Here is a 27,710-nt window from a genome sequence, read left to right as displayed (position 1 = left end):
TCCTAAGTGGATCAATCTAGAAAAAGAAGAAGACATTCTCGACGCAATCAAGAAACTAAAAAACTCGAGAGCCCCTGGACCAGATGGCATTTCTAATGCAGAACTGAAAAGCCATCTGGAAGAATGGGCTAGGCTGATGAGCGCGATCTTCCAGCGGTGCACTGAAACACAATCTATTCCACAATCATGGACCAAAGCCATAATCATTCCGATTTACAAAAAAGGCAATCTAACAGATCCTAAGAACTTTCGACCAATTGCCTTACTTGATGTAATGGGTAAGGTATATGCCTCACTACTCATGACCAAATTTCAAACCTGGGCAGCTGGAGCTAAATGTAATGACCCCTATCAGGCGGGTTTTAAAAAAAATGCAGGAACAACCTGCAACATCTTGGCATGCAGCACGCTAAAAGCCACAACACGCCAGAACAAGCAACATCTGTTCGTAGTATACATCGACTTTACTCAGGCTTTTGATCGGGTGGAGAGACAGGTCCTATGGAACAAACTAAAAGCCTGGCAATGTCCAGAGAACATATTAGCCCCCATACAAGCGCTACACCACAACACTACTCTGAGAGTACGAATGAACCGAGAAGGCGTGCTATCAGATGAAATTCATAGCGCCCGAGGGGTCAAACAAGGGTGCCCGTTGGCATCAGCGCTGTTTCTCTCTTACATCAGCGACATTAAAAAAATAGAAGAATCAACCAGGGCCTTTCCACCAAAACTGGGTCCACTGCAGATCAGTCATCTACTGTATGCAGATGATCTGACAATATTTGACCAAACTGAAATTGGGCTCCAACGGAAACTCACTGCTCTCCAAACATATGCCGTAGAAAATCACCTTGAAATCAACACGAGTAAAACAAAGGTCATGATTCTCCAGAATTGTGGGACGAAACAAAAAACCAACTTCAATTGGCACCTGGGTGAAGCCAACATTGAAACCGTTACCAAGTTTAAATATCTAGGAGTGATTATGGACAGTTTTTTTAAAAGAGTCTGCCATGCAAGCAGAACTGTATTCAAAAACCAAAAAACTAGCTGCCCAAGCCAAAATCATTGATGGCAAATTTGGAAAATTCTCCTTAGTACCAACGATAAATTTCTATAAAATGAAAGTGGTGCCCACAATAACATACGGCGTAGAAGCAATGCCCACAATCCCAAAACAGCTATGGGCCAATTTATTATTATTATTTATTTATTCGCATTTGTTAAGCGCACAGGCAGCCCATGGGCATCGTGGCGCTCGTTACAGATATGAGCATGACTTGTTATACATACAGAAAAGTCATAACTTAGTTGCAAGAGAAAAGTAGTAGCTATAGGAGAGGAGGAGAGATGAGAGGAGAGGGTCAGAAGACAAAAGTTGGAGGAGTTAGTTGAACAAGGTGGTTTTCAGTTTTTTTTCGGAAGGCAGTGAGAGAGGTTTCTGCTCTGAGCGTGCTAGGTAATGCGTTCCATAGTTTAGGTGCGATGTAGGGGAAGCTTATTCCACCTGCTTTAGCTCGCTTGATGCGTGGGACCCTAAGTTGGTTGGTGTGGCATTGTCTCATTGGTCTATTGGAGTGAGATCTGACTAGCGTGTCGGACAGGTATGAAGGTGCAGACAGGTTAATACATTTGTGTGCGGTGGTAAGTATTTTGAATGTAAAGCGCTCTTTGACAGGTAGCCAGTGTGCTTCCCTTCTGGTTTGCGCGATGTGGTCCCTTTTAGGTATATTGAGGGCTGCTCTTAGTGCATTATTTTGTGTTATTTGGAGTTTATTGAGATTGGAGTTGGAGGTGCCAGCCAGTAGCGCATTACAATAATCTAGTTTGGCTCCAATGGTGGCTCTGGCAATGGATAGGCAGTTATCTTTAGTTAGGAATGGTTTGATTGCATTAATGAGCTTAGTGCTCAGGGCGGAGGCAGAGACAATGGAGTTGACTTGCTTGTCCATGGAGAGTGATGCGTCAATGTGGACTCCTAGTGTTTTAACAGAAGGTAGAACTGGGATGTCACAATTGTCAATGCAGAAGTTGGTGAAGAGGGGGTCGAGGTTTGTGAGAGTGGATTTTTGGCCAAGGATGAGGATTTCGGCTTGTCTCCGTTAAGACATAGACCGTTTGTGGCCATCCATGCTTGGATGGTGGTGTATATATTCTGGAGGGTGGCTGTGTCCTGGTGGTAGAGTCCTGTGAGCGGGAGGAGTACTTGGGTATCGTCAGCGTAGTTGGTGTATGTGATCCCAAGTGCGTCCAGTTTATCAAAGAGAGGTTTGGTAAAAAGATTATAGAGGGTGGGAGCCGTACATGAGCCCTGAGGGACTCCATACCTGATGGTGATAGGTTCTGCGTTGGCTGTATTGGAAAACACTTTCATCACTCTACCTTCGAGGAAGGAGGTGATCCAATTTGTGGCTTGTTTGGAGAAATGTGCGGCCTGAGTGAGATGGTTGGTGAGGATGGCGTGGTCGACTAAATCAAATGCCGCCGAGAGGTCTAGGAGGAGCAGAAGGGCCGGCTTGCCTTTATCTAGGATCAGGGTAATTTGATTCTTAAGATCTAGTAAGGCGGTTTCAGTGCCATGACCTTTGCGGAATCCGGACTGCCTTTTACCTAGGACAGAGTTGTTTTCCAGGTAAGCCTGTATCTGCATATGTGCAGCTTTATCTAGGATTTTTAGGAGAAATGGAACCGTAGTAATGGGCCGATAATTATTTGGTTGGGCAGGGTCCAGGGTTGGTTTCTTTAGGAGTGGGCGCACCCACGCCTCTTTAAGGCTGTCAGGGACTCTGCCTGTCTTGAATGAGGCGTTAATGAATGCTGTGATGATTGGTGCGAGGGCTGTCGCACATTCTTTAATGATGATGGGAGGGCATATATCTCCTTTGCATTGAGATGGTTTGAGCTGTTTGAGGATGTGGAGAGTGTCTGACTCGGTGATTGGGGAGAAATCGAATTTGGAGGTGTGCTCATCTTTGGTGTTATTGACGGCGAGGGTCTGTTGGGGGTGCAGAGCCTTAAAGTGTTCTGCTATTTTCTTTTGAAGAAGGTCTATTTTATTTAACATTGCTGTTTGAATGCTGTTGCACCAGGCCTCATCCTTAACAATCTCATCTGTGCAAATTGGGGGGATAGTGAGCTCTTTAAAGATGGTGAAAAGCTCTTTTGAGTGGGAGTTGGCTTCCAGGATACGTTTATTGTAGGTTTCTGATTTCGCCTTGAATATGGCATGTTTGTATTTTTTAGAGATACTGAGAAAGTCTACTTTGGTGGCGTCACAGGGATTGGCCTGCCATGTTTTGAGGGCTTGGTGCTTGCATTGGCGAAGATTTAAGAAGTCCTCCGTGAACCAAGAGTTGGAGTGAAACAATTTTTTTTTTTTGTTTTCAAGAGGGGCTGCGGTGTTGATGGCATGGGTGAGTGTGTCTTTGAATATCTCTGCTAGTATGCTGGGGTCAGAGGAGAACGGTGGCGCTAGGCAAGGGATGTTGAGAAGGGGACGTATATTGTCTGCTGTAAGTTTTTTGGCACTTCTGGCTAGCATGGCCGGTGCTGGTATAAGAGGTATGGAGTAGGAGGTTATGGGGATGCAGAATTGAAGGCAGTTGTGATCAGACCATGGAAGGGCTGTGTTGGAGTTGAGGGTGGAGCCACAGTTGTGATCAGCCACCCAGTCTATGATACGGCCTTTATTATGGGTCGGGGCAGTGACTATCTGTGTGAATCCTAGATCTGTGAGGTTTCTGGTGAGGGTGATAGCTTCTTTGTCAAGTTTATCATTATAGCCAAGGTTAAGGTCTCCTAGAAACAATGTTTTGGACGTTTGTTTAATGTTTTTTCCAAGAAGATGGTTGACTATGCCTTTGAAATTATTGGTGGGGCCTGGGGGTCTATATATGACATGAATGTTTACTGTGTCTTTGGGGGAGAGGGTGAGTTTGGCTGAGAGGATGTCAATGAAGTCTTCCCCTGTGGTGGGAGTCTGTCTTAAGGCTAGGGTGTCTTTAAAGATTAGTGCGACTCCACCTCCCATTTTAGCTGATCTGTCCTGTCTTAAGATCGAGTAACCTGATGGTACAGCTAAACTGATAGTCGGGCCAGAGGCAGGGTGCAACCATGTTTCTGTTATGGCTAATATGTCTAGGTCTTGGTTGGTGACGATGTCATTGACTTCTAAAGCGTGGGCGTTGAGTGAGCGAACATTTAATAGAGCACATTTCAGGTGTTGGAGCTTTTTTGGTAGTGGTGGCTTGAGGTTGGTACTAGGGGTAAGCTTTTTGGTAGCGTGAATAGGCTTGTTAGTCAAGTGATGTCTGACTTCACATTGGTCGTGTGGGGTTGGAGCGAGCTTCGGGGACCTGATAAGGTGCTTGCGGATAATAGTGTATGGTGGGCAGCAGGTCTTGGCGTGAGTGCGAGAGCCTAGGCGTGAGTTCCTAGGTGTAACCTGCATGGGTGTGGAGAGGAAAGCTAGAGGGAGTGTGCGTGTTCTAAGTCTGTACTGTCTGAGTATGATCTCGGGAGGAGTAGCATGTGTGGTGGTGTGTCTGAGTTCCATGAAATGGCTGTTGGGTTGCCCTGAGGGCACGGAGTAGTCAATAGTACTAGTCAGTAAGGTGTAGACTAGACCTGTGAGGAGGTACAGTATGTGGCAGGTGTACATGTTGAGATAGGTTAGCGAGAGCTGGTGGGTTAAGGTCTCAAGCGACCCGAAGGCACTACAAAATATCACAGTGGTCTCTGGGCGACCGTGATGCAGATGCAATTATCAAGTGGCAGCATACAGCAATGCAGGGCCAGGGCATGGTTAATTAGCTACAGATTAAGCATTGAAACATTATGTTGCAGTTCGAGAGCACAACGGTGGGAGGTGCATGTACGCCGGGTCCGTGATGGATGGGAACAGTTCAGGACTCTAGCTCGAGGGTTAGGAGTAGATTGTGGAGGGGGGCAGTATGCTTACCCTGTAGCTGGAGGGCAAGGGGTCCTGGCTCTGGGCTCGACGGTGTAGACAGGCTGGAGACAGGCACAGTGCCTTTGTGGGTGCCTTCGTGGTGGGCCGGCTCCAAGCCTGCCGGCTTGTGGTTGGCTCCCAAGTAGGGGAGAGGAGCCAATCACGATGCTTGCAGGGCTGTGGGGCCGAGTGGAGGGTTGTGGCAGTGACGGTCGGCCATCTTGGAGTGGAGCAGACCTTGTGTCTCCCAATGATGGCTGGATGCACTCCGAGTGCAATAAGGGGGCAAATCCTGAGTGGAAGTGGGCCACTGGGCAAAGCAAGTGCGGCGCGGATATATTAATAAATAATCTGCCGCGAATTGACTAAAAATGGCACACTCGCGCTCCGTATTCCAAAGTGCATCTGAGGGAGGCTTGTGGCATACCTGAGTTAGGCAGGGCTCAAGGGCGTCAGTGCAGGGCTGACTACTGCTCCAGCAGTAGAAGGAGGGAGCTCCTGCTCCTCCAGGCTCAGCATACGGTTACAAGCACTGTTCTGGCGCAAAGTGCTACATCTACCGACATCAACATCAGGGACAGCCATAACACCAGAACTAAGTCTGCAATCATTAGAATGCTCAGTAACCTGCAACTCGATGATGTTCTACAGAAAATGTAGAATTGCACACAGCAATGAGGTCTTCAGATTGCTAAAATGTGAAATGGACAGCAGAAATTGCAACATGTTAAAAGATTGGCAAGATGCAAATCAAGTGGTGCTAAACAACATTGCATCAAATGAGGAGGAACTCCTAGTGAATCCATGCAAAATTCTAAAAAGAATAAAAGACAATGACTGGGCCTCTACAATAGACGATGCTGCAAAGCTAAAACTCACACGACATGTACCGAGCAATGAGTTGCAAACCTATGTAAAACAATGTCCAAGCAGACAGGTTTGAAATAGAATTCTACGAGCACGCTTGAATTTATACAGATCAAACGAGATTCTCCACATTCGGGGCCAGGCATTAATGAACAATTGCCGATTCTGTAAACATAACCCTCATCCACCAAAAGAAACATTAAGGCATCTGATCATGCACTGTTCAGCTACTAGTGCCATCAGGCAACGATATCTATCATGCATGGCAGGCATTGACATCTTGGCCGAAGAGGACACATGGTGGAGCCGCTTTATAGGAGGTGAAAAAACTACATGGCAAATTGCATTGGCCAAAATGATTGAATATATCGAGAACAATCTACTAAACGATAGGAGTCAAGCAGTTTCATAATCACCGCACCCAGCTGTACCGCGACACACTGTTGGACCCTGGCAAAGACACATAAAATGTACCGTGACAGACTTGTACGATCGCGGCAAAAGTTAAGTGGAAGCCAGTCTTGTTTCGGCTCGTTCATCTGATGGAATGCTTTAGAATAATAATTAATTGTAAAATCTTATTTTTTGATTAAACAATAAAAAAAAAATTAAAATACAATGTATTTTCTCCCCTTTCCATTGTATTGTCATGTTTCCTCTGTTCTCCCATGTAAAGTTCATATACTATCAAATCTTTTGATTATTTTTCATTTTTACATTCTGTTAAAGTTTGAATTTTATCACACAACAAAGGTTTCTAAATTAATTGGGTATGGTTCCAACTCTATTTTCAAACCTTAGTTGAGTTAGTCTGGATAACACACATTCTTGTTGTTGCAGTCTGTTAACAGGGGGGTGCAAAATGTCCGGTTACAAGCTACTAGCTAAGCCATAAAGTCACTTGCCACCTCGAATGCTATAGATAGTGTAAGGATGCAGAAGGAGGAGAATGACACACAGGTAGCATAGTGAATGTTATAGACTGTTATTTAACACAAAAATAAAAAGAAAACCTATCTTTATCTGTATCTATGAGGGGTTTCCCTGCCTCAACTAAAGTACTAATGGGTTTGTCAGAATGTCGTAGTAACTTAAACTGTTCACCGGTGGCAAGATGCCCCCATCTCTGTCCCTTACATTTATAACTATACTAAAGGTTGTGCCAATGTTCTTGGTCCAGGAGAATGACTCCCTCCTCCTGGACTGGGTAGCACAGTTCTGGGTGCAAGTACCTCACCAGTAGGAACCCGTCTCCTGCTTGTGGTTCACAGTTCACAACACCAGGGGGAATGTGATCTATGTGATCACTGTGCATTTATTAATGCGCACCCAAAAATATCACATTTGTTTTTTCTTTTACCATTGCATCACATATATATATGCATGGATATATTCTCCCCACCCTTGTTAACTTACCCCATCCCCCCACATATATATGTGGTCAAATAGGGCTTTACCAATTCAACATTTTGGGATGCAAAGTGATGGCACACGCTATTGTGTAGTAATACTGGGGGAATGAATCCCTTTCCCTGGCTTTCTCTTATACTTTGTTTCACAGTGCACACACTTTGTTTTACAGTTCACAACACCAGGGGGAATGACTCCCTTCCCCAGGTCTTTCTTGACTTTACTTTGAGGGTCCCAGACCCTGGCTTCTTCCTCTTTAGATTTGGGCAGACATGGTTCACTCTTCTGCCAAGTACTGCCACGTGGAAGATGGGTTATATTTCTCCTTTCTTTTAGGTGTGTGTCCCAGACCCCTGTTTCTCTATGGTTTGGTTCTGGTAGACCCGGTTCACTCTCGAGCCAGGTACTGCCACAAAGAAGATGGCTTATACTTAACCTCTTTCATGGGTGTAGGTCCCAAACCTGTCTTTGGTTGTACCGAATACATTTTCTCCCGTGAGAACCACCCTAGCCTGTGTGTTGCCCCCTTTCGTATTACCCCCTTACCTCTCACAGGGTTTACATACATCGCCGGAACTTCTAGATCTGGCGGCGCACCTCTGTGGCTCTGCGGGCTGGTTTCCTCTGTAGTCGCGTTGCTGATGTGCCTTCCTCGCTTCAGGATTTTGTTTGCCTTCTTGTGGCGAACGGAGAACTCCTTTGGCGTCTTCCTGCCGTGTTCTGGTTCTCACTAGTTACTGTACCACTCGTCTTCGCTGGCGCTGAACACCGGCTGCTATCCCAAACAGGAGAGGAAATTTCCTTGCAGACTGCCCTCCTTGCGGCTTCCTGATCTGCGTTCCTCTTTCTTTAGTGCCTTTTCCCTTTTATTAGGGAACAACTGGTTACTTGGTCGCATACTCCCCCGCTGAAGACTAGAACATTCACCTTTGTTCCACAAGGTGTTCTTCATTACTCCGCACCTCTTCCTCATCTTAGTATTTATCAGACAAGTCTCCCTGAGTTAGCCTATGTTGTTCTTCGTCTCAGTAGAATTTAACTCCATGGCCCAACACATATACATGGGTTGGCTAGGGATGATCTATGGGTGTATGGGGTATGGAGGTGTGTAGGGGATTGGGTGAGAGATGCCATACCACCTTCTCCCTAGATGTTCACCCTTGTCCCCAGAGGGGGAGTCTCTCCACATGAGATCCCCCCGCTATGTACCACCTCCAAGGGGACTATCGGGTAGCAGCCTCACCTCCCTGGCCTCATGGGAAGGGCTCTGCCTCAGGGAAAAGCAACATCTAAGGATTCGCCACAATAGTCATCAGGCAATTTCATATTCGTGAAGAGTCATTTATCACTAGCCATTGGCTTGTGGCGAGTGCACGTTTTGCACCCGTTATCAGTTTGTAAAGCACTTATTTACCACCTAAGTGTCTGTTATTTGTCAAACATAAAGGAGAAAGAGGTTATGAAAAAACTGAGGAACATTCAAATAGACTTTATGGAGACCAAATTACAGTTAGGATATTCTTGTTTACACTTGCAAGTCAAACAGATTAGTCCAACATTATTTAATGCACTATTTACAGCACACATTAATTAAAACTGCTCTCTTCTCTCCAATGCCAACCAACAAAGCTGTTTCAGCATTGGGAAAACATGGGAGCTTTTACTGACTGAGCCACATCTTTTTTTTTAAACACTTTATAATTTCCACAAAATATATTACAACATGCCTTGATTCCGAAGAATGAATGATTACAGTAAAAATACAAAAAGAATACAAAACACATGCAACAACAAAGCAAAGTAAAGATCCAACATATCAATTTGAAATCACATATAAATACCAAGCTTAGATTCACTTAAGTATCATCGAACAATACAGATCAACAAGACAAATCAGGACAAAGGACAATACATAAAACACTCTCCCCCATCCCAACCCCCCTTACTTAAAAGAAAAATTAAAGCCATTAATCTCATACTCTGGCCTAAAATCATCCACTCCCATAAAAATCATTGAAGGGTCCCCAAATTCTTCATATACTGGACTTTTTGCTGCATAGAAAATAAGCATTTCTCATACCTTTAAAGAATCTTCATATCACACAACCAACCCTCCACAAGAGGTTTCTTCCTCGTTTTCCAGACCCTTAACACCTGTTTGACAGCTACAAGTAAGAATTTGTTAATCCAATTTCTAGTCACATAAGCAATACTGCGCCCACATCTTGGAGATAACAGAAGTAAAGACAACAGGTTCTGTGGAAAAGTAATAATCCAAATCACATCAACCCTGTCCAACACCTCTTTCCAATATTCCTTCACCTTATCACAGCACCACAACATGTGCAACAGAGAACCCTTCTCCTTCTGGCACCCCCAGCAAACATCTCCCTTCAATCCCATATCATACATACGAAGCGTAGTCCAATAAATCTTACCCAACACCCTCTGATGAGTAGAACGCACATTTAAGTCAATTTTCCCCTTAACCCGTACCTTCCAGATTTGTTCCCACTCTTCCTCTGAAATATCATTGCCCAACTCTTCAGACCATTTCAGTCTCAGCCTCTCCCATGAGGCCAACCAAGCACTCTCTAAAGGTATAAAATTCATGATATCCGACACCGTCTGTTGCATCACAGCAAACAATTCAGATACCTCTGGTTTCTGCACAAATCTTAACCATAACATCTGTCGCCGCTAAGCAAGCAAATCTTTCAACAACCTATACCTTCCCTGTTCCCTCCTTCTCAGTCCATATTTATTACTCAAAACGTCAAAGGAAACCATCTCAACATTATCGTTCCAGACATCCCCAATCAACAAAACACCTCTATTACTCCTACCTCTCCAATATTTTTAACTTGATGCAGTCAACGCGTTACAAAGTTTTCCAAAGAGTAGTACTTTCACAATGCAGAATCGAACCATGATGGGCAAGATAATCGCCCCATCCTTCACCATGGAAAATATTGCAATAGCACCAGTATGAGCAGCCAAAGGTTGCTCACGGTCAAACATAGCACAAGTGGTGTACCTGATGCACTCGCATGGGGCATACCTACTTGTCACAGGCAGGACAGAACTCCATTCCTGGTTTGTTTCGAGTCAGAAATCAAAAATAGGTTCAATTTTCCTGCTTTCAATATCAACTAATTGCTTCATAGTGTGACGAATTCTCCAAAATAAACACAACAGAAATATAGTTAAACACCTTTATAAACAAAGGACAACAGGTTGGGTTGGATGAACGCCTAATTGACTGGAAGACTGACCAAACCAAAAAGGAATAAAGTGTCAACAAGGATACTGAGGGCTGTGGTAATCACTTAACTAAAAGATAGGCGCTCGCCCCAATGTTTCCTCATTTTCATGACAGTCAATCCAAGGAAAACAAACTATTTTTGAAGAGCCCAAAATGGAAAATTAAAGGACAGGGCGTAACAACCTAATTAGGAGTCACTGTTCCTTTCATGAAGCCCTGGTCTAATGTACAGCATTTGTGACATAGCACTTGCTAGCTTCAAGACTTACAGCCTCAGGGGTACAGAGTCCAGCTTGCTTCTTTTCTTTTTTTTTTTGAACAAATGTATTATTTTCTCTGAACCATAATACAATACAACCAAAACTATGTTCACATCAATGATTCATTTCACAACACAAACAAAACCCAATAATATCTCCACACCCAACTCACGCCCCAACATATCAAAAAATACTACATAACAATTGAAAACACTCTAAAATATGAAGAAAGAAAGAGGAGAAATTTCTTTTTTTTAAAAATAACAATTAAAAAAAGGGGTGGGGGTTATTTTAGCATCCTTTAACACATCCTTTCAATACTCTATAATAATCCCAAAAAATACAAAGCCTTTTTGTAATCCTCAAATCAACACCATACGATAATATAATTCCAAAAAATACTCATCTCTCTTGCAGTCCTCAAATCAAACCCCTTTTATGACATATTCAAATCCAAAAAAGGCCACCGGATCTTCTGGAATTTTGAAACCTTCTTCTGCAGCATGTAATTTACCCGTTCAATGTTGCAAATGTTGTACATTCCTTCCATCCATTTGCGCCAGTTCATAAAGTCAGCTGACTTCAATGCACTTAATATCAATCTCTTTGCCACTGCTGCTCCTCTCATAATCCAAGTGCTTCTTGACATCACAAACCCAGGGTTATGGAGCCCAGCTTCCCGTTACGCCTACCAACAAGTGTTTCCTTGCTGCATGTGCCATAGGGTAATTTATTCTAACACACTCGTACGTGCATGCATTTCTTCCCCTTTGCCTCAGGTTTTTGTCAAGCTGAGTTATCACACTCAAACCCAGGGCTGCATCCCAGTGCCAATCAAACAGTACTGGTTCTCTTATCTGATCTCTGCTGCCTGCGTGTGTCTGAGTTATAACACTCATTGAGCTTGTAGCTTCTGGTCTCTATCTGGATTTGGTCTCTACCATTGCCTGAGATAAAGCCATCAGCATGCTTGTAGCTTGCTCTAGGCAACTTTGGCTCCCTACCTCAGTTTCTTTCCCAGGGTCTGGCTTTCCCCAGTTCACAAACTTTGCAAGGAAAAGGGAGCACTTCTCTCGAAATCGGGATTATGGTGACCCGGTCTCTGCAGTCGCTTCAGTAATTTCGTCTCAGCTCCTCTCATTTTCTAATATGATCTGATCACACAGCTCTCCATTAAGTGTCTGTGCTCCTGCTTCTAGAAAGAGGGACCGATAACTTTATACTTCCTGGGTGTGCAAGACTCTGGTGATGGCACAAAAGGTCAGGCTGTTAAATGTGGCCCATTTTTTAAACTGGACAAGCCGCAACTGGAACTGTGGGAAGGTGGGAGGCTGGAACTGGTTAGAGTACTTTTTTCAGTTGCCCAGGTGAGGTGTAAGGGGGATGTTGAGGGCAGAAAGAAGAAGTATTGGACCCCAGTGCCAGCAGGAAGAGGCCCATCAAACAGCAGGAATCTGATTGGGTAAGCAAGTAGAATTTGAAACTTGCAGCAAATCAAGCCAGAGTAGTGGAGGGATATCGAGGTGAGCACAGGTGGATACAACACAATTTTACACATTCAATATTTAATTCCACGAGCCTCGCCATATGAACATAACGACTTGAGAAATGGAGCAGGCTGGGAGCCAGAGAAAGTCGTTTGGCAGCGCAGCAGTAGCTCAACAAGATGGCAGAATCTTTTTTTTCTGGTTGCAGTGTCGATGGTGTGTTGTGTTATGGGGAAGGTAAAAATAGGCGGGGTACCGGGGAAGTTAACTAGGGTTGCAGTTTGTGGACAGGAGAATATGGGGGAGTGGATAGTTTATGGGTTCCCTGGTTTTTTAATTCTTAGAATAGGATGTCTGCGCCATCTTGACTTCCACAGAGAGCCTGAGACCTGGAAGCTTCTAGGCCACAGATCAAAGTACAGATTGGTCTTGTTTTATAATCCCTGCTTTAGCACACCTCACCACAGTAGTGTGGGGGTAAGTGGAGGCTTCACAAAAGAGGCCTAAATGATGTATAGTTTTGGCCTGCTTCAAGTGCTCCCCATATGTCCCCACTGCACTTATCAACTTACTGTACGGGTAGTGACTAAGGAAAGGAGAAGAGAGACCAGATGACATTCCTTTTTCCCCTTTGATATACACGGATTGATTGATGGAGATATTTGTAAGGCACTCTGTACGAACCAAATCGAATCTAAGCGCTGATGATCTATAATATAACAATTTTAAATGGATCATGAACTGATGGACAGGCAAGTGGTGAATAGTGGTTTCAGTACTTATTCAAACAAGTATGTTTTTACCGCTTTGCAAAACCTGGGAAAAGACTCCAACTTCCTGATCTCTAGTGGGTGACGATTCCATTCTTTGGGGCCAAAGAATGAGAATCTCTGGTCGCCTCTGAAAACACAGGACGATGGGGGAACTGTCAAAATAAACTTGTCCTGCAATCAGAGGGGGCCGTGTTGGCAGATAAAGCTTTAGTTTTTCCTTAAGATATGCTGGAGCCAGCTTATTCAGACATTTATATATCAGGCAGATGATCTTAAACTTGATCCTGTCCTCCGAAGCTAACCAATGTAATGATCACCGTAACCCTGAGATGTGTGGATTTAGTAACCTTAAACACCATTCCAATCCTGTCATTTTGCACCTTTTGAAGTCGTTGAACCGGTCTTGCCGGCCTCTAGCCAAAAGGCTGTTACAGTAGTCCAACTATGAGTTAACCATAGCACCCACAACTACCGCATGATCACTCACCGGGACAAAAGGAAGAGCTTGCCTAAGTAGTCGCAGAGAGTAGAAAACAGCCTGCACTTTGGCTCCGATTTGACCTGTGTCTTTTGAAGAATGTGCTTTGAGTCAGCACAAGACAGACATGTTGAACTGACAGCCTGTGAGTGAGGGGGAGCCTGCAATCTTATGGATTTTTGGACGTTATATGTAAAATGAACCTTCTTTAGATTCGTTATTCGATGCTTCACCTAGGACTTTTTATATTTTCCAGATGTTTAGGTATTTAACGGATTAATTTTGCTCCTGAATATTCCTTACGTGTACTGTTTGGGGCGTTTTTTCTTCAACGCACAGTGCAAAGTGGAATAAAATGTTTATGCTTTATCAAATGTTGACTACATTTGTTTTAAGTGACCATTAAAATGTTTCATTTATTAAACTGGCTTGGACAATGTTTTCCTGAACGCTTTGTATGTTATATTTTGAGTTTTTGAACCTGCTCTCACATCCCACATTATTTTCATGAGTAAGCTTTGAGGTTGGCCTACGAAACCCACAGTCAACGTTGGGCAGATATTACATTGTGTCTCACGCAGTTACCCAATCCATACCCTCGTTCACAAGCTCCTATATGCTACTGCACCAACACACCACAAATGGGAGGATAGGAGGAGGTGAGGCATTTATCTAGCACATCAGCCTGGATCCATATCATGCTCAGCCAAACAGCCATGAACCACCAATAGCTTTGCTCATGCCACCTCCCATTATTGCATAAACAGATAGCTATATGCCATGTCATCTACAGCCCATCTCAATTCAGAGCTCGAAATAAAGTTTGGATAGGATAGCAGAAGCTAACAGCAGCTCCTGGGTATCCAGCAATAACCAGTGACAACTGGGAAACGAGGAGCTAGTACACAGCGATCCGCAAATCAAACTTCAACATAAGACGGAAAGATAGTTTTGTCCATCATTTATGACACCTTATGTTTTAATATTGTATAGATATGTCATGTCCTACTTTTTATTTATAGATTGCCCCAAAGTTGAATTCACAATGGTGTTTTCTGTTTGGCATCAGTTGGCCTGGGGACCCAAAAGTAGCTCTTGGTAGTGGTTGGTGTCGAGCGTACCAGGCGCATCTAGGCCACAAGCAGGAGCAAAATAGTTTCCTGCTCCCTCAATTTCGAAACCTTTAGGTGTGGGTAATTATTCAATGACATTGTTGAACTTATCACCTCCGCATCAAAGAAATTCAAGAAACATCTTCCTTGATGACTTCACTCTCCAGGGGACTCAAGCCACTAAACCCATCAGTTACCATCTCCTGCACCTCATTATATTCCCTGGAAATAAAACAGCATCTACTAAACTCAAACCACATCAAAGGAAATATACTCAACCTTGTCTTCTCAGCATTCCCCCTGACACACTGCCTTACCCTACGCCACTTTGCTGGATAGACCACACTGCCATACTCATCCACCTGTACACATCCTCCCATTCACTACGGGCCATAGTAAGCCCACCCAAAGTCACCCAGATCTGCTCCAAGGGCATAGTGACCAGGTTTTCAGTTTTTCCATTACATCGTACAAGAAAACAATGTTTTTTGTTACATTTGGGAAGAATCATTTGGGTCCTCTGTTCATCACACACAATCTGAGAGCAAAATCTCTTCTAAGTTTTACAAGCCGCGTCCATGAATATCACATCTGTCATATCACTTATTCTTCTGAGAGGGATAGCTACCGAAGATTATGCAGGTTCACTGAGCAACAGAACACCTCTTCTGAATCCTATGGGGAGATTGTCTCCACCCCTGGCTATTCTGAAAGCCGGCGGATGTAGGATGAAGTAACTACCTAGCCAGCACTTTGGACATGCTCTGGGTACTGTGAGGGGTCAGAAATGTGAGTCAGACAACTTTGTGAAGATTTTTCAAAAGATGCGTTTTTTTTTGTTGAGGGTTAAACCCCTCACTATCCCTACCCTGAATAGGATTTCCCTTCCCTGCCTAAAAATAAAATAAACTAAAGGAAACACTAACAAAAATGCTGGGGTCCCTCACAGTTGTACATACAACAACTCAATGAGGCGAAATGCCCCAAGGCCCAAGCTAAGTGAGGGACCCTTAACAAGGGTGGCGGGCCGTTACCCACAGGGTGGGCCCAGCCACTGAGGGGCACATCGCCATTAGGCTCCATGTAGATCGATGCACGGGTGCTATTGGTTTTCTTTTATTTTGAAATAATGAAAGAATACATAACTGTTCCTCAAGGCGGACGCTGCACTGCCTTTAAACCAGGAAGTCTGTCTTTAATGTCGATGACTAGTGTCATGAACATTGAAGAAGAAGGGACTGCCGGCCGGCTGAAGACAGTGCAGCGTAGGGCAGAGAGGAAAAGGTATGTATTTTCCCATTATTTCGAATTCAAAGGAAACCATTAGCACCCGTGCAGTGACCTACATGGGTGCTAATGGGAAGGGGGAGTGGTAAGCAGGGAAGCAAAGCGCCTGACACTAACGAAAGTGCTTGGAACGCGGGCTTACCTTTGTGAATATGGCCCACATTCCGAGCATTTTCATTGGCTCTGGGTGCCTCCCAGGGTACTAAGGTAATGTATGGCCGTTCAAATAAAACAAATATATCAGTTATGTCAGAGGATAATTCTACAACAATTTATACAAAACACTTGTTTGGACAATATTAGGTAATTCTGCAGCAGTTCACACAACACTTGCTTCAGTGATATTGTCGGGGTGATTCTGTTCACAAAAACGTCTTAGTGTTTCTGCCACTTCAAGACTTTTAACCACACAACAGTACTTCAATGATTTCAACCTGGTCCATTCACCTGCCAGGCAGACTACTACAAGATCCTTTGCCCTGGTGTACTCTCCAGCCAGGACAGAACTACTAGCTACAAGTACTTTTGTGGTAAAGGTTATATTCCAACATGTTAGCAATGACTTTTGCTTCACATGAAATTAAAGAATTTCTTTTAGGAAAACAAGAAACACATTGGTGCTAATTGTTACACACTCGTGATTGCCACATGCAATGCAGGTTATGCCTCACTCCTCCTGAATACCTTCTACCAGAAGGACTGACCGCCTAACTCTCTTGTTTCCCATTTTCCACATTAACCAAATGCTGACAATGGTTCTTTCCCACTGTCACACTTATTTGGGTTTGGCAATGTGGGTTTAGGCCAGTTCCTCTTATGACCTCCTTTACATAGGAGAAATATGCTTTCTAAACACTTGAATTCTCAATGTTCCTTTCTTGGCTTTGGCAATGTTGGTTCTTTATAACTTCTCTGGTATAATTATGTTTTGGCAATAGTTGATTGTATTGGTTTCTCTCTTTATTGCAGTCTCTTGTTGGGTGGCCTATAATCAGATCCACAGTTACAATCACACCCTTCTGATCTGACAGTAAGTTCTTATTCTGCCATCTGCTCCTTTTTAAGTCAGCTTGGTTTACAATAGAATAATTAGTCTGCTATACATCAGTTCAATATTCGAAAAAAATATGTTTCTTTTCTCACCTCACTCTGCTTTTAATATTTCTATTAAGCCCCCTGAACTTGGCCAATGGGCAGTCACAGAACGCTGCCTGTGTGTCAATCTATTTGTAAGGTCACTGGGTCTGGCGTGCGTGTCCGTTCGGCTCGCTGCCTCCAGGTCCTCTGCTTCTGCTTTCCTGCGCGACCCGGCAACCTATCCTCAACTTCTCGCAGCCCACCGATAGAGGAGCTTTCCTGGCTCCCACTGCTCTCCGGTACTCGCCTGACAATGGGGAAAGCATTCAAATTGCGCGCTTCCCGCTGCGTGACCTCTGCAGCTGCGCCTCTCAGGAGGAAAGCCGTCAATCCCAATGCTTTCACGGTGTGCAACCTATGCAATCAAGGCCTCGGACAGAAGAGACCCTCACTAGACCGGCACCCGTTCGATACGCGACGGTGGTCCCAGTGTCTCATCTCTCCACTAACTTCTGCGGCCACGTGGAGTATCAAAACTACTCTCCTCCTGCTACTGCTCTTTCCTATGGCCTGCACCTGAGGAGGCCTTTAATGCCTCCCAGTCTCCATCAGGTCTGGGTCATCATCACTAATAGGCTTCATCTTGCAGTCTCGTGCCTCTGCAGCCCTCTCCTTCGTCCCAGTACTTTGGGAATTGTGGGACTTGAGTCCAGAATGTAAAAATCAGCTTTTCTAATGGAATCAACACCAAGTTCATTTCTTTCCTTATTCATATTCCCTAAAGGAGAATTACGAAGATGCAATTAAGGATTTGGCTTTACAGAGGAATGAGGGTTTTCAGGGTCTAAACTAGTAATATTACAAGACTCATATTTATTATTCCCCAGGGGTTCACAGGAGCGTTCATCTCTATGAATGTCAGTGACTTTAAAAGGGGGTTTCTTACTCACATTACATAACTGGTTATGATTGTTTTGACCCACATTCAGATAGTTATATAGAAAATAAAAGCTCTCTGACAGTAAGCTAATACATATTCTGGCATCAAAGAGGTTTCATTCCTTGCACAAGACAAATACTGCGTCCCACCCAATGGAGTCCTGTTCTCTAGAGGCCCTTCTCCTCCCAGGTGATCCTCCCGGCTGATACCACACCATGTTCAGGAAGAGTCTGCCTTTCCCTAGCCACCTGGGAGGAGACCTTAGGCAGAGTTCTTGTGAGGACTTTGTAAGATTCATCACAGTACCGAAAAGGCCTGCTCGCTAAGCGATTCTGCACCATCGAGGCTTTAGACAGGGCTCCCAAGAGCCCATTAACATGCCACGGGTCACCATGTTTCTTAGGACTAAAGAGGGAGAAAGGGTAATCACTATTATTGGAACTATATACAGCGATGCATACATTTCTGAACTTCACACTGCAGAAGTCAGTTTGGCCCCAACCATGTATGCGTGTGAAGGCCTTGCAGACGCATCACAAACATTACGTTGAATTTGGTGGCATCAGCTTACAATTTCCCAAGGATTTTCCCAAAGGGCCTGCAATAGGTGAAGAGTGGATTCTTGTACTTCTCTAACTGGTGCTGCAATGACAATTCCGCCAGAGCCCCATAAGGTGAATAGTTGTTTTAAATCCTCAGAACGTGCCATGCAGGAAGCAATCAGACCCAATTGCAAAAAGGGAGCCAATCATTGTAAACAGCTGAAAACTATCAGGGGCAGAAACAAAACACTGGGGAAAAAAAATCATAGATACACTACCAATCAAGACACTGAAGAGGGTGGAAGTGAGAGAAGGGCCAGATCAGGGGTTTATTATCAGCGGCATTACACAAATAATTACTTTCCTGCAGATGCAGTTACAGTCCAGGCTACCAACATTGCAGCAGGAGGAGGAGGATGAAAAAGCAGGGACTTGCAAACAACATGGGAACATGTTTCCTCATAATAAGAACTATTACTAGAGATTCAATATTCCGCCATTACGAGGCGAGTTCCCATGGAACTAGTGGTCAGGGCTTAAGCCCCTCTTGAAAGATTCCCTCTTCACACACATGTTCCGGAGCAGGGTGACTAGGGAAAGTAAACCAATCCCCGAGAAGGTAGGGGTATTAACGAGAAGAGAGGAAAAAGGAAGTTGTGTGTGTACAAAGTGAGTACAGAAGTGGAGGACCACCAAGCGAATAGTAAGACGAAAAAAGCAGCGACAGAGTGTGGAGGCGTTTATGGGAGAAAGTTGGGGTATTGGCTTAGTGAGTGCAAGGGAACTGCAGCGCATGTAGTAGGTGGATAGGAGTCAATGCAAGAAGTGAAGGTGAATTGAATGATGCTGGGTGAACGGACAGTGTTTATGTAGTGGAGGAGTGGGCGTAGGGTAGAAGGAGTGGGCATAGGGGAGTGGGAGGAGGGGAGTAAGAGTCGGAGAAGGGGAGTACGAGGAGGGGAGTAAGAGTGAGGGGAAGGGAGTGGGAGTGGCAGGAAGGGCATAGGCGTGGGAGGAAGGGAGTAGGAGTGAGAGGAAGGGAGTAATAGTGGAAGGAAGGGTTTAATAGTGGTAGGAAGGGAGTAGTAGCAGCAGGCCTCCAGATAAGATGCGTACCAGGCCTTTTCACGCATGCAAATCTTGTAAATACGACAGCTTTATTATTTTCCTGTGTACATTTACACACAGGTTTAGAGCAGAGGGCAGTGCAAAGTCAGGTTACTTGACAGAAACCAGAAGGCTTCCTTTGATTTGTATCTACATGGATGTAATTGCAAGCCACCTTTGAAACAGAATGCATTTCTCTGAAGTTTTTCAAAAAAAGAAACTGCACACTTTGATAAAAGGAATGGTTTCTTTCCATTCTGCTTCTGTGTTGATGTTCATGGAGCAAACAAAAGCACTGTGCATATTTATTTTTCTAGAATTTTAGGATTGTATAATTATAAAACTAGGTTGCAATTGAAAATTAATATTTTGTAACAAATTAGGCTTTTTTATCCAGTGAAAGCAAACCAGTATTGCACAATTGTATTTTTCAGAGTTCCGGTAATGTGCGCATAATCATGCGGAGGCACATCATTTTTACACTTAGAATTTAATTTACACTCTAATTATAAAAAACAGTGAGTAAAATGATGACTATGCACAGTCTTGTTTACATCCATTCAACCTTTCAGTCAATGGGGTACATTACTATAAATGGTCAGTGGCAGCAGAGTCTTTGCTCCAGTGTGAGTGATTGTCATTATGCCAATTACAGGTGTTCTAGTCTTTCAAATTTTCAAGACCACAATTAAAACATACAAAACATAACTCTCCAGGAAGTGCAAGTGCTGCTCAAAAACAAACAAATGAAAGCTACATTGGTAATTGAAATAGAAACTCAGCAAAACCTGTCCCTATGATAATCCAGATAGGTATTTAACTTTATGTAGTGCTTCATCCAACATCTAGGTACTGTGATTATTATACCTCAGTCGATACTCAGTTAACCGACTGATGAAGGATGTTAGCCAATAAAATAGCTCGGATGGTTGAGCACTCGTTGCTGCAATCTGTGTGTGATCTGTAGGTTGCCGGTTTGAATTCTGGCAAGGCCAACGTAGCCTTTCATTCTTTCGAGATGGATGAAGGAGTACCGACTTTGGTTTGGTGACAATTGTGATAAATATGTTCTATGTACAGCGCTTTGCCAAAAGCGCTATATCAATAATCATTTGACCATTAGATTAGATATATAATTTAGCATGGTGTCCTTGTCTCTCTGCACTGTTGTATCATAACATTGGCATACCATTAGGTAGTAATAGTTCCAGGACATGAGGAGTTTCATTAAACCTCAAAAGACAATTCTGCTATCGAACCTCAAAACACACAATACAATTCATGTTGGCTTTACTATGTAATTGGCTAGGAGTGTGTGATTTCAACATTTAAATATAAACAGGAGAGATCAAATGGCTAGACCTTTGAGAAATAATGAAAGGTGTATTCTGTGACAATGCAGAAATCTGCAAAATAGTAATGATTTCCATACAGTTTTTGCACACTTCTGCTGGATGTCACATACATTTTACTCTCTTGCAAAGGAGAAGAGTCCTTTTTACTCTCTTAAAATCACATTTACTCTCAAAGTTAAAAATTAGGGAGTAAAATACTCCCACTTCAAAATCTTATCTAGAGCACTGAGTAGCAGTGAAAGAAGTAGTGGGTGGAGGGGTAGCAGTGTGGAGGGGAAGAAGAGCAGTGATAGTGTGGGAGGAGGAGCAGTAGTATTAGTAGAGTGGGCCTAGTGGGAGGTAGTAGAAGTGTGGGAGGAGTGGCAGTTGCATGAGGGAGAGGAGATTTAACATCAAAGGGTGGAAGCAGGAGAGGAAGAGTGAAACACTGGCGGGACAGGAGTTTGGTAGGGAGGAGTCAGGGAGGTAGGTAAAGCAGAAGGGTGACAATGGGCTTGAGTGAAACCAACTGAATCCTACCAAGCAATTGCAAGGCACTATTCCCAATTTCAGAAAACTAACCTGATGGCGAGAGTAGGGAGAGTTAGGATGTGCAGTCCGTGAGCCTGCATGTAGGAAAACCATTGCAAGTACAAGAACAAGGATCAGACAGTAGGGGATTACCGATTGGTAGCACTAACCTGGGATAACAGACGCTTGGGTTAGGAAGGATATCCCACAAGAGAGCCAGGCCTTAGCGGCCCTCCCAAAACCCGTTCTACGGCCGTGGCATTCTGGTGAAACATATGTGTCTATGCTGAAGAATGTATAAAACGGTCAAAAGATTCTACACTGTACTTCAATAAAAGCCTGCGACACTGGTAATGAGAAACCAGATGTTGAAATAGTCGAGCCTGGCACCAATCAAAGCCTAAGCAATAGTGGCACAACGGGCTTCAGAAAACACCCACTCAACCAACAGAAACAGCAGCTGGACGATTGGAAAGGAGAGCTACTAGTGAATCAGTTTAGCTAAGAGCCTAATCTTCAATTCCACCTAACATTTTGGCTCATGTTTTTTCAAAATCCAACCCCATAAATAACATTTTAGCCCTAGGCCTAATTCCCCTGTTCAATCTATCTAACCAATGACAAAAGAGAGACATAGTCTAGCCAATATATGTTAAATACATAATAAGAACAAAGAAGTACATGAAAGTTTACTCACCAATTGTTTGAATAATGGCATTCTGGACTATCCTCTCATCGCTTTCTTTGGTGTTACTGCTGAATTGACCACTGTCTGCAGAGTTGCGCCTGTCGCTAAGCTCAAAATCCACACTGAGGCTTAAGTGTTTCAGAAGAGTGTTGAACACCTCGAGGACTGTTGGACCTAAGAACATAAGCATAAAAACAAAAATTACACAAACTGAATAGTTCTTAATGTTGCTTCTCATCAGGACATAAAACTTAAACCTGAATCAAACTAGCTCCTCTTGTGCAATAAGTGCTGCTGGTCACGTGATCAGGATCGTTCTCCTGCACCCGATCCAGTCCGCCTAGAACTATGTAAGGATTTTTCGAGCCATGAGCAGAAACCCCACTTCCATACCCAATACATAAACAGTCATCACTAGTCGTCCTCATTGCTGTGTACTCAGCCAAGTAAAAGATAAGAGATTCACTTCGACTTGTTTGGGCTGGGATAGAGCAAAGGGCAAAAACTACTACCAACGACTTCACAGGACAGACATCCCCTTTTCTCTGCCCACCCCACGGCCTCGCAAAAGTGCATCACACCTCAAGCATGATATGATATGGCATTTATAACGCGCCTTTACACAAGTGTTTCAAGGCGCGACGAGGCAAGGGAGGAGAACAAAGGGAGGACAGACAAAGATCCTACTAGGCCAGGTGTCATTCAGATCGCACAAGTGCATGGGAAGGGGGCAGGGAAAGTGCAGTACATGGCAAGATGATAACAATAACTAAGTAGAGGCCAGCATGTGGCAAGTGCATGGGTAAGTGCAGACATCAGGTGTCAAGGGCTGGGAAGGGGACTGTAAGGATACAGTAGGGATACAGAGACAGTTCACAAGTGCGGGGGTTGCCAGGTGGGCAGTGCAGGTGTGTAATGCTGGCGGGGGAGGACCTGGTCCCGAGATCAGAGGGTGTCCAGGTAGCCAGTGCAGTTTCCAGTTACACTGAGAGATCAGCAGAGGAGGGGAGGAGAAAAAGCAGAAGCAAAGAGAAAGGTTTTGAGGAGCTTCCGGGTCCGGAGATGGTTCTCCGGTCAAGTGGCACAGCGAGTAGAGCGCTCGCTTTGACATCTGTGCAGAGCTTGCTAACGCAAGTTCGAATCCCGGCAAGGCCAAACTCAGCCTTTCATCCTTCCGAGGTTGATAAATGAGCACCACACACCGTGGGTAATAATAAGCAGCGCTCAGATACCTGAGGGTTCGTAGCGCTATATAAGTGCCAAATTATTATTATTCTCCTCAAGTTTAAGGGAGGCTGTTCCAGAGGGAGGCACCAGCCGAGGCAAGAGATCTACCCCCCCACCAACTTGTTGCTTGGAGAAGCGACTGACCCTGAGGGAGTTGGAGGCGGATGAGCAAAGAGCTAGAGAAGGGAGATATTTAGGAAGAGAGAGTTGAAGGTATTTGGGCCCCAGAAGGCCTTGTGTATGATTCAGAGGGTTTTGAACTTAATCCTCGCAGCCACTGGGAGTAAGCGCAGAGATTTCAGTCCTGGAGAGATACGATCCCTGGGCTTGAGGCCAAGGAAAAGTCTTGCAGTCCTGTTCTGGATAATTTGCAGAGGTCGGAGAGTAGAAGCAGGCAGATTTAGAAAGGGCTGTTGCAATAGTCCAGCCTAGAGAGAACCAGAGTTCTGGAGACAGTGAGCTTCTGGGGCAAGGAGAGGAAAGGAAGAATACCTCTAAGGAGGTGTAGCTAGTAGTGTGACTTCTTAGAAACTTCAGAGATGTGAGGAGAGAAGGAGGGTGTGGGGTCGAAGATGACCCCAAGGTTCTTAGCCTTGCAGGTGGGAGCAGGAAGAGGGCAAAGAGAGGCCGGCCAGAGAGCTGCAGGGAAGGAAGGAGCGGGTGTGCCGATGAGGAGAATCTCAGTCTTACTGGCATTAAGGCAGAGGTCATTGACCGCACACCACTCCTGTATAGCAGAGCGACAGCCAGAGATGAGAGAGGGAGACGAGGCAGAGGGTAGCCTGAAAATGAGCTGGGCGTCATCCGCATAGCACTAAAAGTTGGGGCAGAGAGTGGCGATGCAGTGGGCGAGGAGTGCCAGGTATTGGTTGAACAGCCAGGGAGAGAGGTTATACCCATGTGGGACACCACAGGTAGAGAAAAAGATAGCAGAGAGGAAGGACCCAAGTTGGACCTGGGAGGGTCGATCAGAGAGGAAAGAAGTCAGCAATGTCAGGGCCTGACCAGTGATACCCAGGTTATCACAGATATGGTTGAGCAGGATGGCATGGTTGACAGTGTCAAAGGCAGAAAAGAGATCAAGCATCCACCAACGACTAACTCTCACATCATCATACATTTCCAACTCATCACTAAACCGCCACAACCCTCCCTCTTGCAAACACCCAGCTTACCAATGCCCACTCAGTTGTCCTGCATGCGGCTGGTATTGTGGATGTTATCAAAAACTACAAACTCAATGCCATCATCACTGAAACCTGACTCTCCTCACACACATTAGATAACCTTGATCAATCAGGACCTAGCATACAATGTGCAGGAGGTTAAGGGAAGGCCTCTCAGTTATCTATGCATCAGACTTTACATGTACAGTCCAGGAAAAGCCACCACAAGGTTACATGGAGCTCCTTACCTTCCAATGTCACAGAAAGAGACCTGATCTACCAACCACCACAAATCAGAGGGTTCTTGTTGGACAAAATCACCAACCTCTTCATATCAGTCTCAATCTTACACTCAGCAAACCTCTTCATTGGCAAATTTACCCTGTTGTGACGCCCGTCCCCATGAGGCCAGGGTGGTGAGGCCACTACCACTTAGTCCCCCCTGGGGTGGTGCACAGCAGGAGGATCTCATGGGGAGATACACCCACTCTGGGGACAAGCACAACCATCTGTAAAGAATGCAGTATAATACCCTCCATTCCAAACCCTGTACACCTCCATACTCTAGGGACCCCAATAAGTTACTACTCCCATGTATCTTTGAAAATCTGTAAGTCTGATACCTACTGAGATGAAGAAGATTGTGAACTACCCAAGGTAAATGTATAGGTCAAGTATTGGGACGAGGAGGATGTACAGAAGCATGAAGAATACTCAGTAGAAAGTGAGTGAGCATTCCATCATCTATGGCAAAGCACAATAAAAAGCAAAGAAGGACTTACAACAGGGTTCAGCTGTTTCAGGAGGAATCGAGGACCAGGAAGCGGATCAGCGTGGGAGATACAAGCGGCTGCAGATACAGTGGCCGATCCATCTCAGATCACTAGCTGCTTATTGTAGGCTGTAATCAACGGGGAACCCAGGTCTCCTTTTCCCACATGGCATATGTCAGCAGAGACCCTGCTGGGTGATCTATTTAAAGACCACATGGAGGAGTTCCCACAGACTAGTGTGGGTAGTGGGGACAGTCTGGGAAACGCTCAAGGTGAGGACTAAGGGGGGAAGGTCATAGCTGGGGTGGGTTGGCATCAGGAGAACACTGCAAGAAGCCCTGGGGAAGTTAGAAGATCAGATTTGGGTTAAATAGATTGAAAAGATCTGACGCCTCTGCCGAGAATTGCTGTTGCTCTGGACTCAGTGCACGGAAGCATGGGATTGGCTCAGGAGGTTTGATTACAAAGGGCCTCATTACGAGTATGGAGGCAGCCATGCCCTTAATAAGCTGCCTCCATACCGGGTTACAGCTCCGGGTTCTGTGAATGAGGAATTACTGGGTCATTCCAACCTTGGAGGACCCGGTAATTCCTCATTCACAAAACCAATCCCCATTCCCATTTGAGCCCCAATAGGGCTCAATGGGAATGGCGATGGAGCTAATAACGGGCACGTTAATAAAAGGCCCGTTATTAGCTCCTTGGTCCCCTCGCGGGACCCGGAAAGGACGTCTGGTTTTACCAGACGTTTGTTCCGGGTCCCGCTAGGGGACCTTATAATAGGCATCCCGTAATGAACGGTGCCGTAATGAGGCCTAAAGTGTATACAACGTGCATACATGGGGAAGGGGACAAGTCGGGTGGTTGCTCGCTTGGCTGTGCAAAAATGATCAGAAACGGCAGGCGATTACGCTGATATGGGATGAGTGTGGGGCCCACGGGCGATCTCAGATGGCGATAAACAACTTTAATACATTCAATAATACGTTGTACAAGCACGAGACACGGGTCGACGCTGGTGAGCTGTGTGCCACACTCTCAGATTAGGCTGCTGCAGCTAACTGCGAAACAGGCCTCTGCCCTTGAACTGCCGTTGACAGCTGAAGAGAAAGACGGGAGTGACTGCGTACCTGCGACCTGGAGGGCTCCTGGGAGGGAGGGGTTTCCTGTCTGAGTTCTATAAACAATTTAGCGCCACTCTTGCACGTCTTACTTCACGTGTATGAGGCAGCATATGAAATGGGCCACCTCCCAGCAAATATGCGGGAGACGGTGAGTCTCCATACTGAAGCCTGAGAAGCAGGCAGACTTGTGACATATCGACACCTTTGCAACATGAAATCAGGACGCAGAAATCTTTACAGCACTTTAGCTGGATTCCTTAAACGAGTTATTGGCGCTTTAATTCACGAGGACCAGACAGGCTTTGTTCCCTGGTCGTAGCACCTATATGAATCTTCGTCGATTGCAGCACATCATAGACCAGACTAACTCACAATGCTCTGTATGCAATAGCATCGCTCGATGCAATTAAAGCATTCAACTCTGAACAGGGAATTAATGTGTGTCGTACTACGGAGCTTTGGGATTGGCAAGGCCTTTATCTGGTGGGTTATATTACTATACTTTGAACCTGTAGCAATGTTCAAAACGGGCAAGAATGTGTCTGGGATCTGGGGCATACAGAGAGCACTCGGCAGGGCTGCCCACCATCTCCCAAGCTTTATTTTCTGGTACTGGAGCCACTGGCTGCATTTCTGCGGAGTGAGGCTTAGATGCCGGAATCAGTGTAGCAGGATTCAGGCATGTGGTCTCCCTCTACGACGTCATCTACGCAGATGATGTCTCCAGACGCTAGACAATTTTGCCAGATTGTCCAGGATCTCCTTTAGTAGACAGAAGTTGTGTCTCTTTCCTTTGGCGGGACTGTGTCACTATGATACCCGAGACTTTCCAGACTTGGAACTGCTGTAGGAGGTGCACACAATTAAGTATTTGGGTATACACATTGCACATATTGCAGAAAGTATGCATACTAGGGACACTGTCAAAGTGGTGGACGGGGTGAAATGATCTATGATGTTCTGGAGCAAATGGGCTGGGCAGTGCTGGTAAAAATGGTTGAGCTGCCACAGCTACTGTACTCTTTTGCTAATGTGCATTGTGTCATTGAGGCTGGTTTATGTTGACGGTTGGACTTCATGATTAGGGGATTCCTATGGGGGCAATGCAGACAAAAGATAGCCCTGACCACCTTTTACATGGCATACAAGGACGGGGAAGTGAAGCTTCCATGGCTGGAACTCTACGATCTAGCTGCAGAGCTCAAACATGTGGATGGCTGGCTTACCAAGAGCGTAGTTTGCCTTCTTACGGGATACAGTGCTCAAGGAGGACTTGTAGGTCATGGACCACTGCCTGGGGCATGTGTC

At 44.9% G+C, this 27,710-nt stretch overlaps 1 protein-coding gene across 4 annotated transcripts in view; it reads right to left on the bottom strand.

Moving 5' to 3' along the window:
• EFR3A (EFR3 homolog A) overlaps positions 1-27,710 on the bottom strand; it is a 1,818,520-nt gene that overhangs the window by 857,698 nt on the left and 933,112 nt on the right. For all 4 annotated transcript variants that reach the window (XM_069621641.1, XM_069621640.1, XM_069621642.1 and 1 more), the window contains one exon: positions 22,122-22,286. In XM_069621641.1, the coding sequence (XP_069477742.1) occupies positions 22,122-22,286 (165 nt within the window). The remainder of the gene's footprint in view (positions 1-22,121; positions 22,287-27,710) is intronic.

The sequence above is a fragment of the Ambystoma mexicanum genome, chromosome 5q (genome assembly GCF_040938575.1).
Source record: "Ambystoma mexicanum isolate Mex_15411 chromosome 5q, UKY_AmexF1_1, whole genome shotgun sequence".
NCBI lineage: Eukaryota > Metazoa > Chordata > Amphibia > Caudata > Ambystomatidae > Ambystoma > Ambystoma mexicanum.
The sequence above is the reverse complement of the archived record's forward strand: the minus strand, read 5'-3'. Positions and strand labels throughout refer to the sequence as shown.